This window comes from Cupressus sempervirens, chromosome 9 (genome assembly GCF_028749045.1).
Source record: "Cupressus sempervirens isolate cs-2001-9-10 chromosome 9, ASM2874904v1, whole genome shotgun sequence".
Classification (NCBI taxonomy): Eukaryota; Viridiplantae; Streptophyta; class Pinopsida; order Cupressales; family Cupressaceae; genus Cupressus; species Cupressus sempervirens.
Genome location: NC_143126.1, coordinates 318,204,189 through 318,230,226, shown reverse-complemented (window position 1 = coordinate 318,230,226; position 26,038 = coordinate 318,204,189). Strand labels below are relative to the sequence as shown.

Here is a 26,038-nt window from a genome sequence, read left to right as displayed (position 1 = left end):
AAAGGCGAACACAACATTAAAGTCAAAAATCCACAATATTGCACAAGAAACAATGAGAAGCAACCGTTGAATCTTTATAAACAATGCTAAAACAAATAATCTCTGCTACAAATGCCCTCACAATCAACTCAAAATCTGCAATGTGCAAAAATTTGAATCTGAAAGAAGGTCCCTCTTAATGAGGTGAAAGTACAATATATAGAAAATAACCCTAACTCGGATTCCAAAATCATGTCGAGAAACAATCACCCAAAAATGATGTAAACTATGAAGAAGCCTCTGAAAACTGTTCTCAACCATCTACCCAACTGATAGATAACTTGAAAACTGCCTCTAGCTCCTCAAAATCATGCACAAAAGAAACCCAAACTCGGATGCATTAAGTAACTCACAAATATAGCATGAAAATCTGCTCCTTAATTATGCAATATATGCATAAAACAGGCTCTCAATGTGAACTGTATGCATAACTGATCTCAACTGCCCCAAAAACCGCTAAAAATAGCACTCTTCAACCCCATCAATGCATAAGAAACTGCAATTGTCCCTGGCCTCCAAAAATAGCTCCTTACTTAAGTGTTAACTAAATGTCCTTTCTTGAAGTTCAAAATTAGCCTTCCTACTTCCTCTCCTTGCATTTAGGCATTAAAACATTTAACTCTTATAATTTTCTTTAATTAATTAATAAAATCAATGTCTTATAGTTATGACCACTTGACATATTAATTTTACAATTAAAGCTCTCTCTCTCTCAATTATATTAATTTAATATAAACATGTTTATCATTATTTTTATCATTTTCTATAAACACGTTTAATATTAAATAAATATTACAAAGGAAATTATTTATTTTTTAATTCTTTTATTTATATTGATATTAATATGTTTATAATTAACGTGTTATTTGTTAATTTTAAAACAAATTAGTATAAATATAAATAAAAGAAGATCATAAAATATAATTTTTATTAGTTAAATATGTATAAAATGATTTTTATGTAATATCATCCATTATATACATATTTAACTAAATAAAAATAGAGTTTTCTTTAAAAACGCCTAACTCCTACCTCCAATATCATGGACTCGAAATTTTCTTAAATGGAGTTTAAGGTCGGCTTAGGAAAATGCCCAAGGCAAAAAGAAAGGTAAGTCGATTCATTTTGTTTGTCTTTACTTTTTGGGCATTCACGCAAGAGAGGAAGAAATAGAGGGTTCCCTCCAAACCCTAGCCACCATAGATGAAGGTGTGTGATTTTCTCCATTTGCTGGTGCGATTTTCTCTCTTTGCTGGGATTTCTGGGCCTTTTTTTGGACTCCATACATGAGTCTTCTCCTGCGAATTTTTTACATTCTTACTGTAGACTGGATGTTCTTGCATTTGGTCGTGGATTGGCTTTGAGAGCTCACGGGTTTCACCTTTCTTGATATGTGTTGGACGCCATTCTTTTGGTTGGTTGGTTGCTAATATAATCTGGGCAGACTTTTGAGTGCGGGGTTTCATTTGCTTAGCCGTGAGCTTGGTGTTTGTTGGTGTATACTAATGTTGGTAGCGGATTTTATTTTGATACTGGGCAATTTTAAGGTGCCATGCATTCTTTGCTAGGCGTTACTACTTTGCTATTGGTATTTTTTCTTCCATACGACTTCATGATGGTTGTTATTTAACCCTCCAGTTCTGATCTGTATAGCTCATCATTTCTTACTGCGGGTTTTATTGTACTGGTACTTGCCATTAGACACCATAAGTTTGCAAATCTGAACATGGTCGTTGGATTTCCATGCATTTATATTGATTCAAGGCATTTTTATCTTCATTGTTAAATATGAGGAGACTTTTGGATGCCATATTTGTTGTAGATTCTTTGATTGGGCGGATCTTTTCTGTTGGTAACCATTTATAGGTTTTCTCCATACACGAGTTTTTATTCCAGCTAGTTGGACTCTTAGACACCATATTCAATAAACCTTTGGTCACAGGTTCTATTTCTTTGTGTGATGTGCTAGACGCTATTTTGGTGGCTTATATAGCTGTGTGAGCTACTTATGACACTGCTGAATGGATGCCATTTCTCCAGATTTATGAGGTTTGGCTTTGCTATTTCTTTCATGGTTTATAAATATTGTATTACTACTGTTGCACTTGTAAATCTTGCACCTGCTGTTGATTGGCATAAACCCCATAAGAGTTCTATATCTCGGCCTGAAATTTCCACCATTTTTCATAGGCCACACTTGGTTCTATTCTGTACTCTTCTCAATATTTTGTAATTCATTGTTTGCTAAATTTACTTAGCCGCCATGACATTCTCATAAACAAGATGGCCTCTTTATATCTTTGAAAAGCTTTTCCTTATTTTCACCTGTATGATGTATACTTCCTTTTATCTAAATCTGTTCCTGTAGAAATGATTTTTATATCATGTTGGATGTTCTCCTTTATGCTAGCCATGTATTTAGCACGTTATGTATGCATTTTTTTTTTTTTTGGTGCCATTTCAGCTTCTAATTTACTTGAAAATGGTAGAGTTTACTCTCGTCTCATAACTTTCTATGTGATCATGAATTGAAGAAATCCTTGTAAAGGCATTATAAACTGGTCTTGCTACCATAAATGTTGTTTAAAGTATATAAACTGGTCTCTCTTAAATTTCTTCATCAGTTTCTCTAAACAATTGTAAATATCATACCTCTTGATAAAAATTAGAATCTTTGTTGTGTTGTATTTGATTTTGATCTTTCTCCCATACTATTGTTGCTGAGTATTTCTTATTTGCCACTTAAATTAGAGCCATATAAAATAATTGAGAAAGTCTTTTTTGGAGATTTTTGCTGGTTCTTGGCTACTTGAAAGCATAGTTAGCTTCAATATGTAATATATAAACTTGAATTTTTAGCTTGCCTTTGCCATTCATAGAGGAACAGATGTCAAATCTATTTTCTTGATATGATTTAAAGGTACAGATTTTTACTTACTGTTATACTCTAAAGACGGGGCAGTAACATCTAATCTTTTCTATTTCATTGTTCTCTGTCTTGAGTGTATGTTCACTATCAGCAGCAACGTATTCAGAATATCTTGTCCCCACAAGCAGATGCAAGTTGTGTCCTTGTTCAAATGTCAGTATCAACTAACTTGCTTCTTTCACAGAACCTTTTGCTCCTGTATCTGCAAAATAATCTTCATTATGTTCCTCCTGACTATTACTGTTGCCCTTACATGTTTCACACAGCCCACTCTTCCATATGACTAGTCCTTCCCCAACTTTTCCAACCATATTCCTATTCCCTATAGTTGTAATCACTTAATCCCCAGTTTGCTCAACAATATGCATTAATGATTTCCTTGATGTTGATGCCCCTGTTTATGCGCATTATATTTTTTCTGTAGCAGATTTCTCCCTTTTCTTATAATTCATTAATCTGATCTTGTGACTGATTGTATCTTTAATTCTCTCTATATGCTAAAATACACTTGCAGAGATCCTTGAAATTCCTTTAGCCTAAGACTCAAACTTTATATGTCCTCCATGATTTGACCAGAAGGTCCCATACCTGTATTTTATGTATGCCCCCTCGACAACCTCCTCTCATCCTTTGCCTTTGCTGCTACATGATTTGACCAGAAAGTTTCATGCTTGTAACCTGTGCACGTCCTTTCAATGATCTCCTCAATATCTTCAATCAGCTACATTGGTTTAACCAGAAGGTTCCATACCTGAAACTTATGTATGCCCCCTCTACAACCTTCCCAATATCTTTTGTCTTTGCCCGAACAAACTCAACCAAAAGGCTTCATGCATGTAACTTATGCATGATCCTTCAATAGCTTCAAGTCTTCATACTTGTATCTGCACATGGAACAAACTCATTAGTAAAAACATGTTTTATCTTCTTCGGATTTTTCTTGCCTTCTTGCCTTTTAACATAGTTATTTGAATAACTACGTTGTAGGAACAACAAAGTATAGATGATAGAAAAGTTTTCCATTGCTCAGTTCATGTGAACTGACCCATTTCTTCATTCATTTTTTGCAGGTTTACTCCCAGGTGGAGATGCGAGATCAGCCATTCAGCATTCAATGCAACAAACCTTCCATTCAGGCAACGGATGCCTTTCTTGTTATCTTGTCTTTTCAATACTTTTTTGTTTATACAATGTGTTTAATTCAGATACTTATGTTAGGAGCTGAGAATGCTTGTAATATTTGAATGCATTGTATTTAAGTACTGTGTAAAACATGAACACTTTGTACCTCCTTAAAATAGTTTTGGATATTTCAATAAAAAATGATATTATTTTGATACTTGTATTCTGAATCAAAAGTGATCAGTTCTCTTGTTTATTGATTCCTGTACTTTACATTTTGCACTCATTTCATTCGGTAATGTGTATTCTCAGCAACTAAACACAGTTAGTTAGCAGATAAAACATACTTAGTTCAGCATATAACATAACAATTTAGGGGGAATGTTAAATTGGTAACAATCAGCACCTTTGTCGATATCCTTGAATATACCTTTAATAACAATGCTAATTGCTGCGTACAATTAAACATTTTCATATCCCTTGCACTCAGCAAAGAGGGGCCTCAGAATTGAAATATTGCCTTTTAGTGTGGTTTTATTTCATGTTTTCAGCTTTGAGCTTTTGATTGAGTGTGGTTGTTCTACAGAGCACTGTATTTTGATGAGAATTCTTTTGATCCTATGCTTGCCTCTAGATTAGGTTCATTAAGTGTAAGCTAGTGCTTCACTTTGTCCTCAAATAAGTTGAAACAGACCTCTGAATAATTTGCAAAACCATGATTGTTGAGTGATTTGGTAGCCTCCATATTCATCCTCTAGTGCTAGTGAAATGTTAAAAGTGGCTAATAGAATATGCCAGTAACAAATTTCAACAAAGAAATTGAAAATAGTATTAGTATCAAAATCCAATCATTATAGTGGGCTAGCAGTTGCAAGACCATTGAATCTCACTAGGCTTAAAATATACTATGTCACCTTAAGAAAACACAATAGATTGAAAATCTAAAAAGCACTGCCCAGAAAAATTAATGCCACTTCTACAAAACCACCCATCAATCCTTTTAATAAACCATGCCATAACCCCAATACAAAGTTATAAGGTCCATATGCCCATCCCCAAACAGAGTGCATGCATGTCTTCTATGTTTTTTAACTTGCTCAATATAATCACCTTTCCACTACAAAGCCACATGAAATAAGACAGACAATCAATTAAAAATTGATCATTTTCATACAGTGCAATGCATTTTGTGATAATGCCTCTCAATTTTTATAATTCCCACTCGCATATGTTGGAACCAACTTCTGCGACTCGCCACAAGAAGGATGGAAAAAGAAAAGAAAAACGTGTTCCCCCAAAAATGCCATGTATATAAAGAGAACATGGAGTATATATTTATGAAACCATTCATAAATTTGCCACAACATATCTGATTCATGATTTTTCCATAACATACCTAACTCGGGAATGAAGGAAGAAGCAATGTGAGTAAGTGGTGTAGTTCTAACTATGGACTCTTATAGGTTATTTCACAGAATCCACCCCTGCAACTGCCTTGAAGACCCTTTTTCTTTTCTCATCCACAAATTTAACACAATTTTTTGCACAATTGGCATTTAACATTTGTAGTTCACTGATGTTGCCAAATGTCAAATGGGTTGGTGCAATAAAAAAACGTGGAAGACATGCATGCACTCTGTTTGGGGATGGGCATATGGACCTTATATCTTTGCATTATTTAATTTTATTATAACTATAATATTTGATATAGATAATCCTAGCTTAGGTGCATTCTCCTTGGGATAAAGTGGGCGTGAATCATTGTGAGCCCATCTTCCTCTCTAAAACCTTGTGTCCTTTGATCGTAATGGGTGTTGAGGGTATTTAATCTAGAAAAAATAGATTTGGGCCTCTGAAATGGCCAATCATGACCTTATTTTCTCCAGTGAAGCACAGAAAAGAGTAAAATATGAGAAAGGACAAAACAATAGAGTGTGTAAGAGAAAAATGACATTATAAATAATCTTAGTTCTCCATGAATTCCAATAGAAACACATTACTTCCCTTGAAAGTTGTAGTCTTGATATAAATGCACCTAAACTTGGAGCAAGGCTTGAAACTTTGCATTTGCTATCATATAAGTTTTTTTGTAGCTTTTGTATACATTAAAAATGCTTTCATCCTTATTTTAGTGCTATTTTGCTTTAACAAAAATGTGATATTTGAAGCAACTATATCACTTCTACAAATTGACTATGAAATAATTTTACCATATCTTACTTCTAGGAACACTATACATTAGGCAGGGACTTCGATGCTTGCGTCTCTTGTTTTTCAATCATTTTATCTCCCACCTCACACAACATGTCTAATCAATATTAATTTTCAATAGCAATATAATTTCAATATCTTATATTCAATAGCAGTATAATTTCAATATGTTGTATTTTTGTATTTGAATTTCTATTTTTATAAAAACTTTGATTTTTTAATAAATGTAGTTAAATTATTACTATTATTTTACTTTTATAAAAATAAATTAAACAATATTATTTTTTAATTATATTTTATAATAGTGTTTATAATATGTATAATTGATAAGTGTTACAATTTATAAATTATATCATTTATTATTATTAATATTTTTTATTTAAACAATTTATCATTTATTTTAAATATATTTAAAACTTAAATATATATTTTAATATTAAATTAACAATTATATTTTACATCACAAAAACATACTAAAGGAAAACCACAAAAAAAATAATTCAATTCTAAAAGATATATAAATTATTATTATTTTTTTATAAACTATGTATTAAAATTAAATAGTTATATTCTATTTCTTATTTATTACATCATATTTATTCATCAATATCAAATTTATATGTATTATATCTATTTATTATTTACAAATGTACATATTAAATTATATAAATATTATTTCATAATTAAAAATTACTTAATTTTATGAAAAAATTGGAAATACAAAACGTTAAATAGTAAACCTTCTCTAATTGTGTAAAATTAAACAATTAGTTTTACTTATAAAATATTTTTATATTTCAATACATTTCATTTTTTCTTATACAAATGTGAGTTTTAATATAAAAATTAAATTCTTAGTTTCATTAATTAAAATATAATATATTTTTATTTTTTACTATAACCATGATTTTATTTTGACTATTTATTTTACTAAGAAAAATAATTATATTTAATTTTCTCTCTCACACACACACACACAACTTATGTTGGTATCATTCTATCTTACTATTTTATCTGTCTTCCTCTTCTTCCTCTATATTATCTATCATTTTTTTCCCCTTCATATATGTTTATGTTGTTATTGTTCTATACTGTTGTTTATATCTAATGATTAAAAATAGTGTGACTTCCATTTGATAATCAAGATGAGAATAATACATAGTTGGGGGAGTTTTTCCAACTACTTATGGTTCTCTAGTAGCATGCATAACATGCTTAAACATATAATGTGATACTCCAAATGCTTCATAACTTTTTCAAGTTTTATAATTCAAATATTGGTATGGATATCTTTCCTCATTGCACATATTTTAAGTTGTCAATGTAGAAGGTGCAAATTTGTCTAAAGCACGTGTATTGATCGTAGTATGATATTAAGTACTTAGTGTCATATTGGGGACTTTGACCTCTTATTCTTGGGCTTAAATGCCCAAAGATATAATAGTATAACATGAGAACTTAACAACAAAATATGAGCCATCCTATCAAATCACAAGTGCATTTCTAGGACGAGAATTTAACAACAAAATATCAGTCATCCTATCAGATCACAAGTGCATTTCTAGGCAAAAATTAATGCATTCACAATGTTAATTTAGAACTATTTAACCTTATTCTCACTCATCTACACCTCTACAACTATTATGTGTTAGGCAGAAACTATCACACATTGCATCTCTTATTAATAATCGCACCTTTGGTCGCCTCTACAGAGTGTTTCCTTCTACAAAATATGTTCTATTATAGAGTCTACGGATGCTATGTTTGTGGTCGACTACTACAACGGTAACCTTTAATAATGCTGACTGTATCTTTATGTGGGGCGGAGATTCCTTTTCTTGCAATATGCTGACTGTATATTTCGATTCCCCTCTTTTCTTGGCCTTACTTCTTGTGATGGGTATATTTTGATTCCCGTGTGAAGGGAGGTTGCATCCCTTCCATGGGTTGCTACCATTTGCTCGTATTTACTTCTTGCAAATTAATTATTTTATTCAATTGATAAGTAGGAGATGATTTCCACAGCTAGTCAAATTGTGATGTGAATATCAGGATTTAACTGTGTGATTTTGAGTCAAACTCGATGACCCATGTTTCATGAGTAGTGATTCAACATGAATCCATCTCTCATGAGAATAAATGGAACACTTAGCACTCATTGGATCTAGGTGATGCTCACAAGGGTGAAGCACCGGGACTTCCCGGGAGGTCACCCATCCCAGTACTACTCCAGCCTGAGCGCGCTTAACTACGGAGTTTCCTCCACAGTTAAACCCAAAGCTTGCAACCCCATTTGCAAAACCTTCACCAAGTGTTGTGCCTTATGAACCATTCATTAGAAAGCCCCTTAAGCTCATCAATTGATAAGTAGGAGATGATTTCCACAGCTAGTCAAATTGTGATGTGAATATCAGGATTTAACTGTGTGATTTTGAGTCAAACTCGATGACCCATGTTTCATGAGTAGTGATTCAACATGAATGGTTCATAAGGCACAACACTTGGTGAAGGTTTTGCAAATGGGGTTGCAAGCTTTGGGTTTAACTGTGGAGGAAACTCCGTAGTTAAGCGCGCTCAGGCTGGAGTAGTACTGGGATGGGTGACCTCCCGGGAAGTCCCGGTGCTTCACCCCTGTGAGCATCACCTAGATCCAATGAGTGCTAAGTGTTCCATTTATTCTCATGAGAGATGGATTCATGTTGAATCACTACTCATGAAACATGGGTCATCGAGTTTGACTCAAAATCACACAGTTAAATCCTGATATTCACATCACAATTTGACTAGCTGTGGAAATCATCTCCTACTTATCAATTGATGAGCTTAAGGGGCTTTCTAATGAATGGTTCATAAGGCACAACACTTGGTGAAGGTTTTGCAAATGGGGTTGCAAGCTTTGGGTTTAACTGTGGAGGAAACTTCGTAGTTAAGCGCGCTCAGGCTGGAGTAGTACTGGGATGGGTGACCTCCCGGGAAGTCCCGGTGCTTCACCCCTGTGAGCATCACCTAGATCCAATGAGTGCTAAGCATTCCATTTATTCTCATGAGAGATGGATTCATGTTGAATCACTACTCATGAAACATGGGTCATCGAGTTTGACTCAAAATCACACAGTTAAATCCTGATATTCACATCACTATTTTATTCAAATTTAAGATGTATAAATATTAATGCATACATATATGTGTGTGCATGTTAGTTTCAATTAAAAGAATTATATATAAATAATTCAGTGTCATATAAATATTAATGCCACTGAATATTATTCATTAATATGTGTGTGTGTGAGAGAGAAATATTGTATTTCAATATTATATATTAAGCATGATTCATATTATAATTTATTAGTTCCTACCTTTGGCAAGAAACTAATATAATCATGAAGTTCCATATTAGTTACATAATTTAAAATTTTCAAGATATACTAATGTTTGCAAAAGCTATATGAATTTGCATGATTTTTTAGAATTGAAAAATACAGTTTTTAAAAAAATTGTATTGGCTCATGATGAAAAAGGCAATGAAAAAATTCAATTTTCTTCAACAAAAACACAAATATTTTTTCCAACACCTCTGTTAATGAATGCATTAATTGCAATTTTATCTTTTCCATATTTGTTACAAGTGGATAATTTATTTATTTTTAAATCATTTTTCTAACATCTCTATTAATGAATGCATTAATTGCAACTTTATCTTTTCCACATTTGTGACAAGTGGATAAAATTTTAAATAAAAAATCATTTGTATCTTCCACCACACAAATATGTCTAATCAATATTAATTATTCCTATCTATTTACCTTACCAAGTTCAAATATAGACTTCAATGTTTTATATTTCTTATTTTAAATATATTTATTACTAGTTTTACATTGATGTTTATTTTTGTAATTTGCATATAGATATTTTAATCAAAAATAGAGTTAAATATATTTCTTATTTTAAACACATTTATTATCTTCTACTATTTTACAATTTTGCTCAATTTTTTTTATACCATTAATACTACCCCTCAAACTTACTACATATTTTGATACTTTGACTTAAGTAATCAACAATTTTTTTTTTTAAATTAAATATTTTAACTTATAATTGAATTGGTAGAAATGAGTAGTTCATTCATATAATATAATTTTTATTGTTATTTATATATTTCTTAAAATAATAAAATTATTGATATTTTTCAAATTCTCTTCAACTCTCTCTATTATTCTACCTTTACTTGTCCTTATAATAACAAATCATTCTCTGTTTTAGCTCTCTCTTCGTATAATATTACATCCCATGGGCCATACACATCCTTGATATCAACACTAGCTTAGTTGTATATATACAAAAAAATATTATGAACATTTCCATTTTAAAAGACGCTTCAACATTTTCCATTAATTCCTCACTAAACACAAAAAACTAATCTTGAGCCATCATTTTCCATCAGTAAAACACAAAGGCATTGACAAGATAGAGATCATTGCAAAAGCTACTTTAGTCAACTGTATAAACATGAAGGTAGGTACTTTGGCGCATGAGCCCCTTGTTAAACTTGTATCTACATTTATGCACATACATACATATTCATGATGAAATTCTCCATATTTAGTTGAATAATAGTTATAAATCAAATTTATATCTGAATTGAGGGCAATCACAGTCCCTTCGCTCCAACTTTTCTTGTCAGGCATCTTAATGACTTCTTTTTCCTAGGTGGTATATATCTCAAGTAGAATTTTCCATTTGATTAAAAACTCAGTGATAGTCCTATTCGTCAACTTCCTTTCTTGAGTGTCACGGATAACCTGAGGCTCCAAGGTAAGTTTCCCTTCATCATGTAAGGGAGATAATTCAGCACATGGTGTCGCTTTCTTTCCTAGAACCTTCTCTAGCCTGGAGATGTGAAACACATTGTGAATCTTACTATCTCTCAAGGAGGTTTAGTTCATAAACCACTTCCAAAATCATGCTTAATGCCTTATACAGTCTGCTGAGTAGGATCTTAAGTTTTTCTGCCCCACTTCTCTTAACAAAAGATTATTAATATGGTTACAATCTTAAAAACACAAGATTTCCAACCTCAAATGATCTTTTTATGTGTTTCCTATCAGCATAAATCTTTTGTTGATTCTAGCTTGGTGCAAGTTCTTTTTTTGTCTTCATTATATCAATACTTTGTTGTAAGAAGTCTTGTGCACCTAGTACTTTGTTTCCTTGGGCGATCAAATTCCCAAAGGATGTAGCTTCGTGCCCATATAGTTTCTTAAATGGGCTCATACCTATTAACATGTGATTAGTGGTATTGTATCAATGCTCCCCTTAATGTAACCACTTAATCCAAGAAATTTTTTGACCAGTGACATAGTTCATCAAGTATCCCTCTAACCATTTGTGAGTATATCTGTCTTACCATAAATTTGAGAATGGTAGCTTGTACTAGGGGTTAAAACTGCCCTTGGTAGTCGAAAGAGTTCTTGCTAGAAGTGACTTAGGAACTTACTATCTCTATCACTTAGAATATGTTGATGAAGTCTATGGAGTTGAACAACTTCTTTACAAAATAACTCTATTATTTGATGTGCCTTATACTTTGTGGAGACTATAGGGAAATGAGCGTATTTTGTAAGTTTGTCTATCACCATGAAAATGCTATCTTTTCGATGGGTTTTGTGTCATCCTATTATGAAATCTATGGATATGCTTTCCCATTTTTTATTGCTAATAGGTAAGGGTTGTAGTAGCCCTACTAGGGATGTTTTCTCTACCTTATTTCTTTGACATGTTGTTCATTCTTGTATGTATTAGTGAACATCCTTTTTTAATCCCTTCCATGAATATTTCTCTCTAATGTGTTGGTATATGTTATATTACCCTTGATGACTTGATAGGGGGTTATTGTGGTATTCTTTGGTGACTTAGGTTTTGATCTTTCATTAAGAAGTTAAGAATACTCTTACTTTATAAAAGATGATGTCATCTCAAATTGTGAAATCCTCATGGTGTTCATTTCCTCCTAAGAACTCCTTAGTTTGGAGGTCTTTGACATATTCAACAGTGATATCTCTTCAATCTCCTAACGGACTACTAATTGTGTTGAGATGGGGGCAATTGGAGAGAGCATTTGCAACTCCATTATTTTTTTCATCAGGCTTGAATCTTGCTTACTCACTTTTGTTTTGCCGACCATTAAGATCATTTTGGTTCAAAACCAAGGCATGAATAGTAGCTAACATCTCTTTGTCATATATGGAATAATGGTTCTTTATGTCTACGAGTTTACAATTTTCAAAAGGCTATTGGGGGTTTCCTTTGCGTGAGGACTACCTAATTCCTTCTCCCAGGACACCTACATTATAACTCAAAAGGCATAGTGAAATCTAGAATAGCTAGGACTAAACAAGAACTCATGGTTTCCTTAAGTTGCTCAAAAACTTGTCGGGGCTTGTCATAACATGTAAAGTACATTTCTTTGTCAGGTCAGTGAGGGGGATCACAATTTTCAAGAATCCTTTTATAAAGTATCACACCAATAGTAGCTACATAGCTCCACAAACCCCCTAAGTTAATTTAGAGATTTGGGTCTCCCCATGTCCTTGATGGTTTTGATCTTTCTCCTCATTCACACTCGCTCTATTGGCACTAATTTTGTGTCCCAAGTATATAATCTCCTCTAACCCAAATTCAAATTTTGAGATCTTGGCACTGATATTGTGTCCCAAGTATATAATCTCTTCAAATTCAAATTCACGTTTTGAGATCTTGGCATATAGTGAGTATGTTTCAAAAAATTTCAAAACCTCTTCAATATGCTAGAGGTGGTCTTCCCACATTTTGTTGTAGATGAGTATGTCACCAAAAAATGAGTAGAAATTTCCTTAATTGTTGGTTGAAAATATGGTTCAAACATGATTAGAAGGTTGTTAGAGTGTAGGTGAGACCAAATGGAAGGACTAGAAATTCAAAATGTCCATAGGGGCATCTAAAGGCTGCCTTGGTACATCATCTTATTCTAATTTGATGGTAACCTGATTGTAGATCAATTTTTCAAAAACATGCTTCATGCAATTCTTCCATTAATTCATCAATCCTAGGGATAAAATGTCTATTTTTTATAGTTTTCTTATTTAGGGTTCTATAGTCAATGCACATTCTCATAGAGTCATCTTTCTTTTTGACTAGTACTACTAGGAATGCAAATTTACTACTGCTAGGCCATATCTAATAATTCTATCACCTCCTTGAACTTCTAGGAGTTCCTATATGGAGTGGTTATTTAAGTCTTGCTCCTTCCTCTAGTTCAGAGAATATTCAAGCCCTCTTTTTGGAGGAAGGCCTAGGAAATATCTTCAAAAATGTTTTTGTACCTCTTCAAGATGGGTTGGATATCTACATGGATAGTTTTCCCTTGTGGAGTTGATATATCTAAAACCATACATTGTGTAATCCATTTCCCTTGATCATGCTCAAGTATTCTTTCCATTCTCATGTAAGAAACCAACTTTGGGGAGCCATCTAGTAACCCCTTTAGTGTTATCTCTTGTCCCTCATGTTTGAAGCAAATTTCTGAGATAGAGTTGTCCATTGTGAATTGCCCTAAGGAGTTTATCCATGACATTCCTAGGATAATATCATTTTGTAAATTCACAACATAAAAATTTCTCTTGATAACCTCCAATTGGGGAACAATCTATAGACATAGGACCATTTGTTAAGACTACTTTGAAACCTTTAAAACCTTGGGTTTTTAATCTTCTTCTTATTACTATATGTTTACTATTGAAGTCAGAGAGAGTCCTATGTCCACCAAAGCAATTTTTCCCCTTAAGTGCCCCCCTTGGTTTAGAAGGGTTTGTTCTCATTTTCTTGAGTAATAATGGCCAGCAATCCATGTTCTTGGTCATCGACCTTTGTTCGTTTGCTAGGAATTTCTTCTTCGTATATCTCTTCTATTTTGTTCATTTGTCCTCCTTTACATCGATGACCATGACTCCAAGGTTTCTTACATTTAAAACATAGGTTTTTCTCAATCAAATCTAATCTCTTTGACATTGATGACCCTACTCCTTAGTTCCTTGCATAAATCACATGATCTTTCATGGTTTTCCCTCTTTGGCCCTTCATTCAGATGAATGTTTTGTATGTGAAGTTCTTGGGTCTTTCCTTGGGTTCATTAGATTTAACCTTCCTTTCCTTTTTGATAGCTTGTAGTGGATACCCCCAAAATTTGCTTACAAGTATTCACAGCTATATGGTAATTTTATCAAACACTTAGTTTGCAGTCTCTAATTTCTCATTATGTGCTACAACCCTTATGGCTCTAAAAAGGTTGTCCATATTGTGTTGTGTTTGGCATGTAACATAAATATAAGAATTGAAAAAACATCACATAAATCACAGAAATAACCAGCACACTGCATTTATAATGATTTCCAAAATTAATAAACAAGTGCAAAGTTGACTCACGAAATACTACAACAATTAATTGAAACAAACATTGCTTACATCAAATAGTTGAGGGTGTGGTTCTTGCATTGACCTGTTGCAACAATATGTAATTGCTATAGTAATTCAGCTGCTACTATGACACGACTGCTACAGTGATGCACTACTATAGTAATGTGGCTGCTACAGTATCTGGCTACTACAGTAACTTGGTTGTAGCTGGAAATGCACCTAATCTGCCTAATATAAAGCTAAAAGAAATGAATTCCAAAGTTCAAACCACAAGGGAATAATGTCTAGAATGTCACAAGAGAGGATAGACATCCTCTAATGCCAAAAATGGATCTGCAACTCATGCATTGATTTCTTCTCATAATCAACCTACTGAATGAAGCTACCAACGCTCTCTTTTATTCTTTCTCCAAGGGTCCATTCCACTCACATGAGCAATGTGGGATAAAAGATGTGTTATATAAAATATATTAAAATAATCACTTATGTCTCCCTTAGGTGCCCCTTTTGATTTGCACACACTCCCATAAAATTTAATATTAAAGTAACACTTTAATATTTTACAACTAAATTAACTGTTATTTTAATAATACTTCAGGCATAAAAATATATTAGCTATCGGACTCCAACTAGTACAAATGATAGCTCGTCAGACATCTCTCGCCACAGAAAATCAAATTCAATCAACAAAACTAGCCTCCCCTATGTCTTGTTGGCTTACTAAAAATAGTAAGTGTGCCTCAAATTGAGTAAATCAACTTCGTTTTGGCCCAAACTGGAGATGACTACACTAAAACACTCTAAGATCCCTTTTAAACCCTTTGTTAGCCCTTGGGACCATGTAGAACTAGGCTAACACACACACGCTTGGTCGACTGCTAAAGTGGGGACATTACACAACTTCTTCCAAGTTTTGGGGTTGTAATGGATTTTTAATATTTTTGACGGGATCTTTAAGCCCCTCTATAAACATATAAGTGAGCCTCTTTGGGGAAATATCTGAAACTATAATAGATAAATTTTGTAACTGGTTGGCAAATTCCTTGATAGTTCCAGCTTGTCCAAGATGGGTTAGCTCTTCAAAATACATTCGGGGTCTCTTTGGTCAAATCTACAAATAAGTCTTTGAGTAAATTCACTATAGGTAGCAATACTTTTATGGCCTAGAGTAATGAGACCACCGTAGTGCCACCAATTGTGAGTTTTCCTAGCTAAGCGATGTATGGTGAACTTAGTGGCATTCCCTTTGACCATTGTGCTGAGGGATAAATATGTATCTACCTTTTGGACCCATGATTGATCAGTGTCCTTCCCAAACCATCAAAACATGGCAAGGACATCTTTAATTTTTTTCTTCAAGGTCTTTGTCAATGTGACTTTTCCTTCTACCATGTTGGCTTGAGTTCTGGTTTCATAGTATTCCTTGAATAGAATGAGCCTTTAGATTTTGGGTTCTAATTTTGCATAATCTAAGAAACTTCTTCTACACTAGTTGTAACTGGTTCTCATTTTCAGAATGATTGGAATGAGTATCTCTTCCAAGATTAGGAATGAGTCTTTCATTACGATTTCTATTATTCATGCTTTGGATGGCTTGGAGTACCAATTGACTAGTTCTTTCAAACCTTTCATTGGTTTGTTAGATGAAATTCCTTAAATACTATGCTAGTTGATTTTCCATAGCTTTCCCTCCATTAGAGCATTGATAAATTTGCATGAACTAATTTCACAAGATGGTAGGATATTACCACCGTAAAGTCCTCATTTGTTGGCTAAAAGTAATGTAAGTCACTAAGACCACAACTTACAAAATTGTGACTTTAGGAAATGTAGTGAGATAAATCTCTCCTCTACAATAGAAACCTAACTAAAGTTAACAAATAGGTGGTTCTTTGAATCAATTCCTTTTCTTTCAAGAATGATTGTATGATAAAACCAACTACTTGCAATTTACAAAAGGTATTGTTGCTATGGTAATACCAATGCTCAAAGATGTTAGATTCTTTTAGTCTAATAATGTGACTAAGTAGTGTGATAAGATCATTGATTCCCTCCTTGAAGTCGAAACAATGCATTCCTTTTGGCCATCTAACAAGATTAGGCCTCTTGTTTATTAATCAATTGGCATTCACATACTTCTGCCATGTCATTGTTCCATCCCTCCAAGGCTTGCTATTTGTGATGTTAGTCACAAGTGGAGCAAGTGGAACTTAGAAGATTCTGTTAAAGAGTTTCCGGATCTAGATTGATGATGGTCTTCCCATCTTGGTCTCTTGATAGTCCTTGATGGAACATCCATGTTCTTGGTACAAGCACATATGAACTCAAGCAGTCAAAGGAAAAGTGGAAACTAAATGAATGGCACTTTGTTTGATATAAAATATATCACTTGTAGTTGTATAATCCACTCTCTGTACAAAGTCCTCGATATCCAAGTGTGAGATATCAATGTCTTTGATGTTTTCACAATACGAAGTGACTTGTGAAGAAGGCATGGATTTGTGATACTAGTCATACTTGTACTTCATTTTTTTTTGTTTCTCTTTACCTTTGTAGTGGTGAATCCTGACTGAATTCACTCCAAATTTGGATTGGGTTTTTGTCCAATTTGAGAGAAAACCCTAAGGATTTCCATCCTTAGAATTTTGAACTAAGAGCCAGAAACTCTCAAGCTCTCTTAAAGAACAATAACAAAACCAAGCATAATATGAATGAACCTCTCATTGTTCTATTATAGCACACCACAGAGACTCTTGATTTTGCCCTTGTTTTGCCTCTTGATTTTCCTTTCCCTGCAACTTTTGATTTCTCGACTTTACTAAATTTTCACTTTACTCACCACTAAAGTCACTGAAATACTTTACTGAAAAATAATTAGACTAAGTTGTCATTAAATCTATTATTTTTGAACAAATAATATTATAATTATTTACTTGAATTCTAATGTCCCATGCTCAACATATGAAATGTATAAGAACTTAAGGTGCTCAACCTTCTGAAAGTCTTATTTACTAAAGATTCAAGAATCGCCTTATTGATTCCCATAAGGTAAGAAAATTGTGGTCTTGAACATTCTTGAAGTTTTTATAATCTAGAAAATGGATTTGTGTTGGAGCTTCTATAAGGGCAATGCTATTATGTACACATGGAGGAGCAAAATACCCATAAACTCTAATAATAGTATTTTTTTCATAAAAAGAAACCAATTACCCCAAGCATTTTATATTTTCCATTTTGACTAAAACTGGAATGGTCTAAGAAATAGTTTGACTACATGAGAAATCGATGGCCTTAAATATCTTAATTGTCTAAGTAATTGATGTGGAGAGAGTTCACAATAATGAAAATAAAATAATAAATGACACAATTTACAAGGGAACCATATGGCTGACTCCTCCTAGCACTTCTTACTCTTGAACTAGGGCTTTCTCAATCACCTGATTACACACACTTCCAATCCCAACTAACAATGAAATCACCTTCACCTGGACATTGTTTAATGTCTCCAATCAGAAAATAAACCCCTTGTTTGGGTAGAATCTCTATCTTGTTTAATTTTGCACGTGCCTGGTTAGTAATATATCATACATGTTAGATTAACTCTTTCCATGAGTATCAGGCCTTCATCCTCATGGAAAGATCTTCATTTCCTTTAAAACCTTCTGTAGCAAATAAATAATTAAAAGAAATCTATTGGTTCTGTAACAATCGTAATAGCAAACCTATAATAACATGAAACTTATCAAAAAAGTACTTGGAATGATGAAGGAAACCTTATTAATGCACTTGTAGAGCCAACCAATCGGTTTGCAAACCTCAATATGGAATTTGAGTTGCAGAATATCTAAGTTTTAATATTGCTGTTCACCAGTCTGTACATACCAGTCTTTCAATATTTTTCCCTCCTCTTTTACATCAGAGACTTTCCAATTTATAAGACACCCTACAATAACTAATTCCAACCAACTATCATCATTGAGTTGGGTATTTTAAAATTATTACAAACCAAACTTTCCTCTAAACCAGCCGTTACCTTTTTTATTTATTTAATTTTTGAACTTGAAAAACCATACAATGGTTTTATTAAACGTTAAACTCTTTTCTATACCTAAACCTATCTTGAAGACCTAATATTATTTTAGCATCATTATAGGTTCCAAGACTGCCCAATTGATTTGATGACCTTGTTTATACATTCCTTCCTTTTGATTTGTTTTGAGGATCTTTGTGGTCTTTATAATCTTCAACTGTGGCTTGAATATTTGAGGTGCTCCTACACCATACTCCCCACCATAAAAGGAACTCTTGTCCCAAGAGTTGACTTGTGATCCATTGTTCCTTGCTCCCATATGCTGTTGTTGAGGGGTGAAATTATTCCCCAAAGTGATCTGCTCCTTTATCCTGGTTCCTGCAGTCACACATCAAGGTTTAGATATAGAAATATTTGGGTTAGAATGTCCTCTTTCTTGATAGTACTGTTGCTGCACATTAGCCTGCTCAAAAGTCTTTATTTGTCTTTTCCCTATCACCATATCACCTTCATCCACCTGCCCTCTTAAAGGACACTTCATTGCTCCAACCAAAACAAAAGGTTGTTCAACCAGCCTTGCCACCCCTAGATTGTCCTGCCTCTTAGCCTGGCATTGCTTCCAACCAGTATCATAATGTGGAGTACCCTGATCTTGCACTGGAATATTTCTACCAAAACACATCAGTATAGTTTCCTTATGACTCCTCACCAATGGATGCAACTTATACTTCACCTTTCCTTGTTGAACTACATATGTATTTTCATAGCCATTATGCATGACTCTCCTTGAACATTGCCAAGATCTTCCCAAAATGAGATGCCCACAAGTCATGTGCATGACATCACATAGCACCTTGTCTCTATAACTCCCAACTAAAAAATCAACCATCACTTGATCCTTAACCAACAAATTCTGATTCTCATTGACCCAAGTAGCATAATAGGGAGCAACATGTGCAAAAGTTTTCAAATTCAATTTCTTAATAACTTCATAAGATCACCTATTATTACTTGCCCCTGAATCAATTATAAACTTGCATACCTTGCCTTGAATGAGATGATTTGATCTGAATATGCTTGGATCTTTTGGTATTTGATTGCTTCTTCCCATCAATAAGCACTCTCCTTCTTCTGGAAGAAGTTCAATAGGTTCATTCTGCTCATCCTTTCTTGGCTCTTCATCAACCAAGTTTACTCTTCTCTCTCTCCCTTTGTCTTCTTGCCATTTAGGACACCGAAAGGATTGATGGCCTACTTCATTACAAGTGAAGCATCTTCCAATGAATACTCCACTTCCTCTTCCTCCACATTTTCCACCTCTATAACCCCCTCTTGATTCTAAAAATATTTTGTCCTTGTCATTGCTGCTTTGAAAATCAGTAGTACCTCTTCCCCCTCTTCCTCTCATGGAAGATCCACCTCTATTGTTGCTCTGCTTTTCTTGTCTCATTCTTATCTTCTCTTCAGCTCTCAAGGCTAACTGATAACATTCATCAACTGACCTCAGGGTAGCAAGACTAAGTTCATCCCAGATATTGAACCTTAGTCCCCCCATATACCTTGCAATCGTTTCTTCCATCTCTTCATCATGATCCACCCTAATATCAAGCTTGTGAAATTCCTCAGTGTACTTCTGTACATCCATCTCCTTTTGCCTGAAATCTCTCATTTTTTTGTACAACTGTACTCTATAACCCTTTGGCAAAAATTTTGCCTTCATTTTGTCCACCATAGTATACCAAGATGTGATCTTAGGTCTACCATTCTTCCATCTATCTGCCTAGATGTAATCCCACCACAACAAAGCATGTCCCTTCAACCTAGACTTTGCTATCTTCACTTTTTCCTTCTCTTCTATCCCTTCACACTCAAAGCAATTTTCCATTGCGTTGAACCAATCTATTAGTTCTTCATCATCTATCTTTCCTCCATACACAGGTAAGTCTGTCCTTACCCTTTTATCTTCATTTCTTATGGCTTTTGCCAACTTAGCCATTCTTACTTCCTCAGGGTCCTTTTCTTCTTCTTTGGGTTCTTCTTCATCTCTGACTTCTTCATTCAATCTAATGCTCTTATCTTTCTTCTCTAGTGCTGACAACCTCTCCATCATGGACTTTATCAATCTATCTTTTTCAGCATTCTCTTTGTCCCTTTGTTCTAATGATGCCCTTAACTTTTTGTTATCTGCCACTTGTTCTTTCACTATCTTTGCCAACTCCATATTTGTCAACCTTGTAGGAATCTCTTCTTCTCCTTCAGACATGGTTACTTGATCAACTTGGTACAAGAATCTACTATAGGGTTACTCCTCTCAAGATAGTTCAACTACAAGGGCTCACTAAGGGATTCAAGAACCAACTTCTCAAGACCAATTACGTTTCCACAAGACCTTTCCCTCGCTTTGATACCAATTTGATGTGGAGAGAGTTCACAATAATGAAAATAAATAAATAAATGATACAATTTACAAGGGAACCATATGGCCGACTCCTCCGAGCACTTCTTACTCTTGAACTAGGGCTTTCTCAATCACCTGATTACACACACTTCCAATCCCAACTAACAATGAAATCACCTTCACCTGGACATTGTTTAATGTCTCCAATCAGCAAATAAACCCCTTGTTTGGGTAGAATCTATATCTTGTTTAATTCTGCATGTGCTTGGTTAGTAATATATCATACATGTTAGATTAACTCTTTCTATGAGTATCAGGCCTTCATCCTCATGGAAAGATCTTCATTTCCTTTAAAACCTACTGCAACAAATAAATAATTAAAAGAAATCTACTGGTTCTGCAACAAGCGTAACAACAAACCTATAATAACATGAAACTTATCAACAAAGCACTTGTAGAGCCAACCAATCGGTTTGCAAACCTTAATATGGAATTTGAGTAGCAAAATATCTAAGTTTTAATATTTCTGTTCACCAGTCCATACATACTAGTCTTTCAATATTTTTCCCTCCTCTTTTACATCAGAGACTCTTTCCAATTTATAAGACACCCTACAATAACTAATTCCAACCAACTATCATCATTGAGTTGGGTATTTTAAAATTATTACAAACTAAACTTTCCTCTAAACCAGCTATTACCTTTTTTATTTATTTAATGTTTGAACTTGAAAAACAATACAATGGTTTTATTAAACATTAAACTATTTTCTATACCTAAACCTATCTTGAAGACCTAATATTATTTTAGCATCATTATAGGTTTCAAGACTGGCCAATTAATTTGATGACCTTGTTTATACATTCCTTCCTTCTGATTTATTTTGAGGATCTTTGTGGTCTTTATAATCTTCAACTGTGGCTTGAATATTTGAGGTGCTCCTACACCAGTAATGAAGCCAAAAATTATTTCAAACTTGTAGAATGAAGCATGACGATGATTCTTATCCATATGGACTTGACCATAGTTGGATTGTTTTCACTCCTCCCACTTCATGTGCAAATTTGTATATAATAGAGAACTTGTCATCTAATTCCATAGCCAAGGTAAATGTGACTGAGTACCTTTCGAATGTCTTACGACTCATCATAGAATTGGGGATTTTGAAATTTTCTGTAAGATTGTGCACTTGGTGGATTAATAATGCATTGTAGTCAAATAGAGCATTAGAATAAACATCTTAGTTATCTTCAAAAACAACTAGCATCCTTGAAATCATAATTTCAAGACTCTTTCAAGCACTCTGCAAACTCTAAGACCCTTAAATCATAGTTTCAAGATTCCTCTTTCCTCTTCCTCTTTCTCTTCTCTTTCCTTTCTTTCTTTTTCTCTCTTCTTTTCCTCTTCTGATCTCTTCTTATCTTCCTCTGTTTTTTTTTTTCATTTCTTCTTCAACTACTCTTTTCTTTTCTTCTTCTACTTTTCTTTTCATCTCATCACCAAGAAATTTCTGCTTGGCCTCTTCTATTTTCGTTTTCTCTTCGTCTAATAATCTCTTCTACTCTTCAATATGTCTCAATTGTTCCTCAATATCTTCAGTGTGAGGTTCATTCTGTTAGAAACTTTCAAACAGGTTTGTATCATCAATGTTAATGGTTTGATTGGTCTGATCTTCTGCATTGTGTCACCGCTCACTGACACTTCCGAGGTTTTGGGTGCTGGTGAAGATGCTGCCTTGGACTCTATCATCATCTGACATATAGCTGTTGCAGTCTCACTTCTTATCTTGTCTTTCTCACTTACCATAAATAGAAATGGTTTTTGTTTCTCAAGTAAGGTGCTAGATTGTTCAATAATCTATTGACTTCTTCTTTGTCATCAGTCTTGCATATCATTCTTAACATAGACTTTCGAAGTTCTATGTCCTCTTCTCGTGTTGGTGCCTTCTTTTCAATGAGTCTATCATAGACTTTTTGGTTTACTGTGCCTTCAATAACTTTTAGTTTCAGATTATTTGCTATAGCGTATCTCGAGATATCAATCTGATCTTTCTCAAAATTATTATACAAATCATAAAATTTGTTCATTTGCACAAAGTTGCCTTTATTAGCAATAGGTGAATTTATCTTCTCTATTTTGAGCTTTCAGGGTTGCTGAGCTTTTCCTGCTGACTGCTTAGAAGTTGTTACCTTCTCTATCTGTTTTGCTTCTTGTTCTTGTTTTTCTTCTTTACTAGACTCAACAATTGTCAAGAATGTCTTTTGCCTCTTTCCTGGTTCAGTGGCTTGTTGCTTGACCCTTTTAGTCTTTGCGGTCACAGCTTCCACTAATCTCTCTGATTTCCTCTTCAGCTCACTTGTCTGAATATCTGACACTGCTGCATAAGGAATGCTCTGTTCCGAAGATGTTTATTCAACAGATACTGACAAAGGTTGAAAGTATGATTTCAGGGACTTAGAGTTTGAAGTTTCTTGAAAGAATCTTGGAAAGTACTTGGCCGAGTCTTACTCTAAGACCCTCTGAGTCTCAAGTTTTGACTCCAGACTCTTAGCTCTTCTATCTGACATTTGGATAATGGCTACAGTTAGCGAGAGAGATAAATTGAGGATGGTGACAGAGATTGAAATGGAACCGCTTTACGGCAATAGGTTTGGGGATTGATGGAGAAGAGATGGAAGGGGTATCGTTGGAGCATGAGAACCATGGAGGGATGGATAAGAATTTTTAGGCATATAAATTTGATTCTAGTCATGAAATAGAAGCAGCAGAATTGGATGTGATGGAGGAAAACAAAGACACTTATGGAGAAACAATCTATGATGATTTCGATATTGGCTTACCGTCTAATTCAAAGCTTGAGAATTTAAGAACCAATCTATCGTCATTTTGATATTGACATACCGTCTAAGTTAAAGCTTGAGAATTCAACTTGCGGCAGGAGGGAAAAGGCGAAGATGTAGGTTGTATTTGGTTTTTTCCTTTTTCACTTTGACATATTATCGTATGTTAACAGTCATAATGCTGTTATAAATTTATCATTTATTATTATTATTATAGTTTATTTTGTTCTACTATAATTTCAAGAAAAGTTTGGTTGCTTTGTCAGGGAATTAATTATTCATGACGGTCTGATGTACCTAATATGCCCCAGAAGAATCTACGCAAGGTATAAGCATTCATAATATTGAGGTTTTTTCTTCTATTCAGATCAGATCAATTAATATGTGCCAATGCAAGGAGAAACCTTGCAAAGTAGTATCTAATAACTTAATTCGTTAAGAAAAATGCTACAGACACTTCAAGAAAAAATGTTTCAAGACTCTTGGATGCTTTTTCAAGCATGATCACTGCTCCCTGTTCACAGGTTTAACCTTTAAAATATGTATTCTCAATTCTATAAGACTTCAAAGGTAATGCAAGTCTTCCAACGCTTGGCATTGCTCTATATTAGCTTTCGATCTGCTATCTATCTCAATTCGGCTTCTCTTTTAGACATACCTGGGATTTTTAACTGTTTTAACTTCGAAGTTCGAACATCAAACCCACCAAAAGACACAACTTAAGATCAAAAGTATAAAGAATCACCCCGAGATGTTACAATTGAAGACAATGCATTGATCTAAGATTTATTGGATACAAAACAGAATCAGAATGGTTCTCATTTTTCCAATCTACTAATAAGAATGTTGTGGTTTTCAGTCTCTATTAGCTCGCCAAATCAGTATCCATATCTACGGGAAACCATATATTAGTTTGAAGGTAAGAAATTATATTTCTTCCAATTTCGGAAAAATCTATAGTCTGCCAACAATTTTTAATTATCATAACTAATGAAGTTACTTATCTGGATAGCCGGTGGGATTCTTATTATATACCTACTGTAACTGGGTACATGATAAAAGATAGGATATAGAGATAGATATCTTCTTTGCATATGGATTTGTCCCCCTGTTAGGACGTGTGTACAAGAACTATAATAGACATGGACTAGTTATAAGGCTTTGACGAGTCGTTTACACACTGTAACATCCAGAAAAATGATTTACAACATGGTGTTGACTGGATATTTTCTGTTGTTGTGCAGTTGAAGCCTCATGAACCAAAAGAGTTGTGGCTGGACTTGACCTACAATCCTGATACACCCACACCTGAAAAGTCAAGGGGAAAAGTCTGCCTCATTGTGATATATAAACCCTATGAGGAAGATGACAAGAAGGATGTTTAATGTTTTATGTCTCCTTAAGCACCTTGATTACTATTTCTTGACAAAGAACATTTCAAATGTATATATATGTCGACTGAAATGTAGCATTCGTTTCATTTTGAAATTACATTAGTGAGGAAGAAATCATTCATGTTGTTTAGCAATTGATGACTGGAACCTGGAGCAAAGCAATGCCAGATCTTTGAAGAGAGATGATATATATTACTTGCAGGGTTCATTTTTCAATGGATAATATTTATTTCATAGTTAAAATTTTATGCTACAAACTGTTAAGTCAGAATTTCAACTATATTCATGTAAATATTTTAGAGAAAACTAACTGTTGTAAACTAGCACTTGCACCTTTGAAGGGAGCAAGGGTTAAGCCAATAGTCTTGTATACTTTTCATAATGTTCTTGAGTAGTGAGTGTCATATTTTGTGCTATAGTTAAGTTTTGCAATTCCTGTAACATATTTGATAGAATATCTCTATTTCTAATGCTTTATGTTGTCAGAAGAAATATATTTTTTTGAAGTATATTAAGATTTAGGTGAGCTTCTTCTTTTTATGGACTACTTTGAATTTTGGAGTATCTTGAAGTGAATTAAGATTTAGGGTGAACTTCTTCTTTTTATGGATTACTTTGCATTTTCGA

General features: G+C 33.8%; 1 protein-coding gene across 18 annotated transcripts; it reads left to right on the top strand.

Moving 5' to 3' along the window:
* The first annotated feature begins 1,095 nt into the window (after positions 1 to 1,095).
* On the top strand, positions 1,096 to 25,793 carry LOC149538655 (uncharacterized). Of its 18 annotated transcripts, none has more exons than XM_089799980.1 (6): positions 1,174 to 1,248; positions 4,039 to 4,104; positions 23,762 to 24,133; positions 24,284 to 24,343; positions 24,877 to 24,936; positions 25,262 to 25,793. In XM_089799980.1, exons 4-6 carry the CDS (start codon positions 24,320 to 24,322, stop codon positions 25,400 to 25,402), a joined length of 225 nt encoding a protein of 74 aa, XP_089656106.1. In that variant the 5' UTR covers positions 1,174 to 1,248; positions 4,039 to 4,104; positions 23,762 to 24,133; positions 24,284 to 24,319; the 3' UTR covers positions 25,403 to 25,793. The 18 variants fall into 18 exon arrangements, with proteins under 18 accessions (XP_089656099.1, XP_089656100.1, XP_089656095.1 ...); XM_089799981.1 differs by having other exon boundaries at positions 23,762 to 24,137; XM_089799973.1 differs by lacking the exons at positions 1,174 to 1,248; positions 23,762 to 24,133; positions 24,284 to 24,343 and adding exons at positions 1,096 to 1,149; positions 2,009 to 2,088.
* The last annotated feature ends 245 nt before the right edge of the window (positions 25,794 to 26,038 follow it).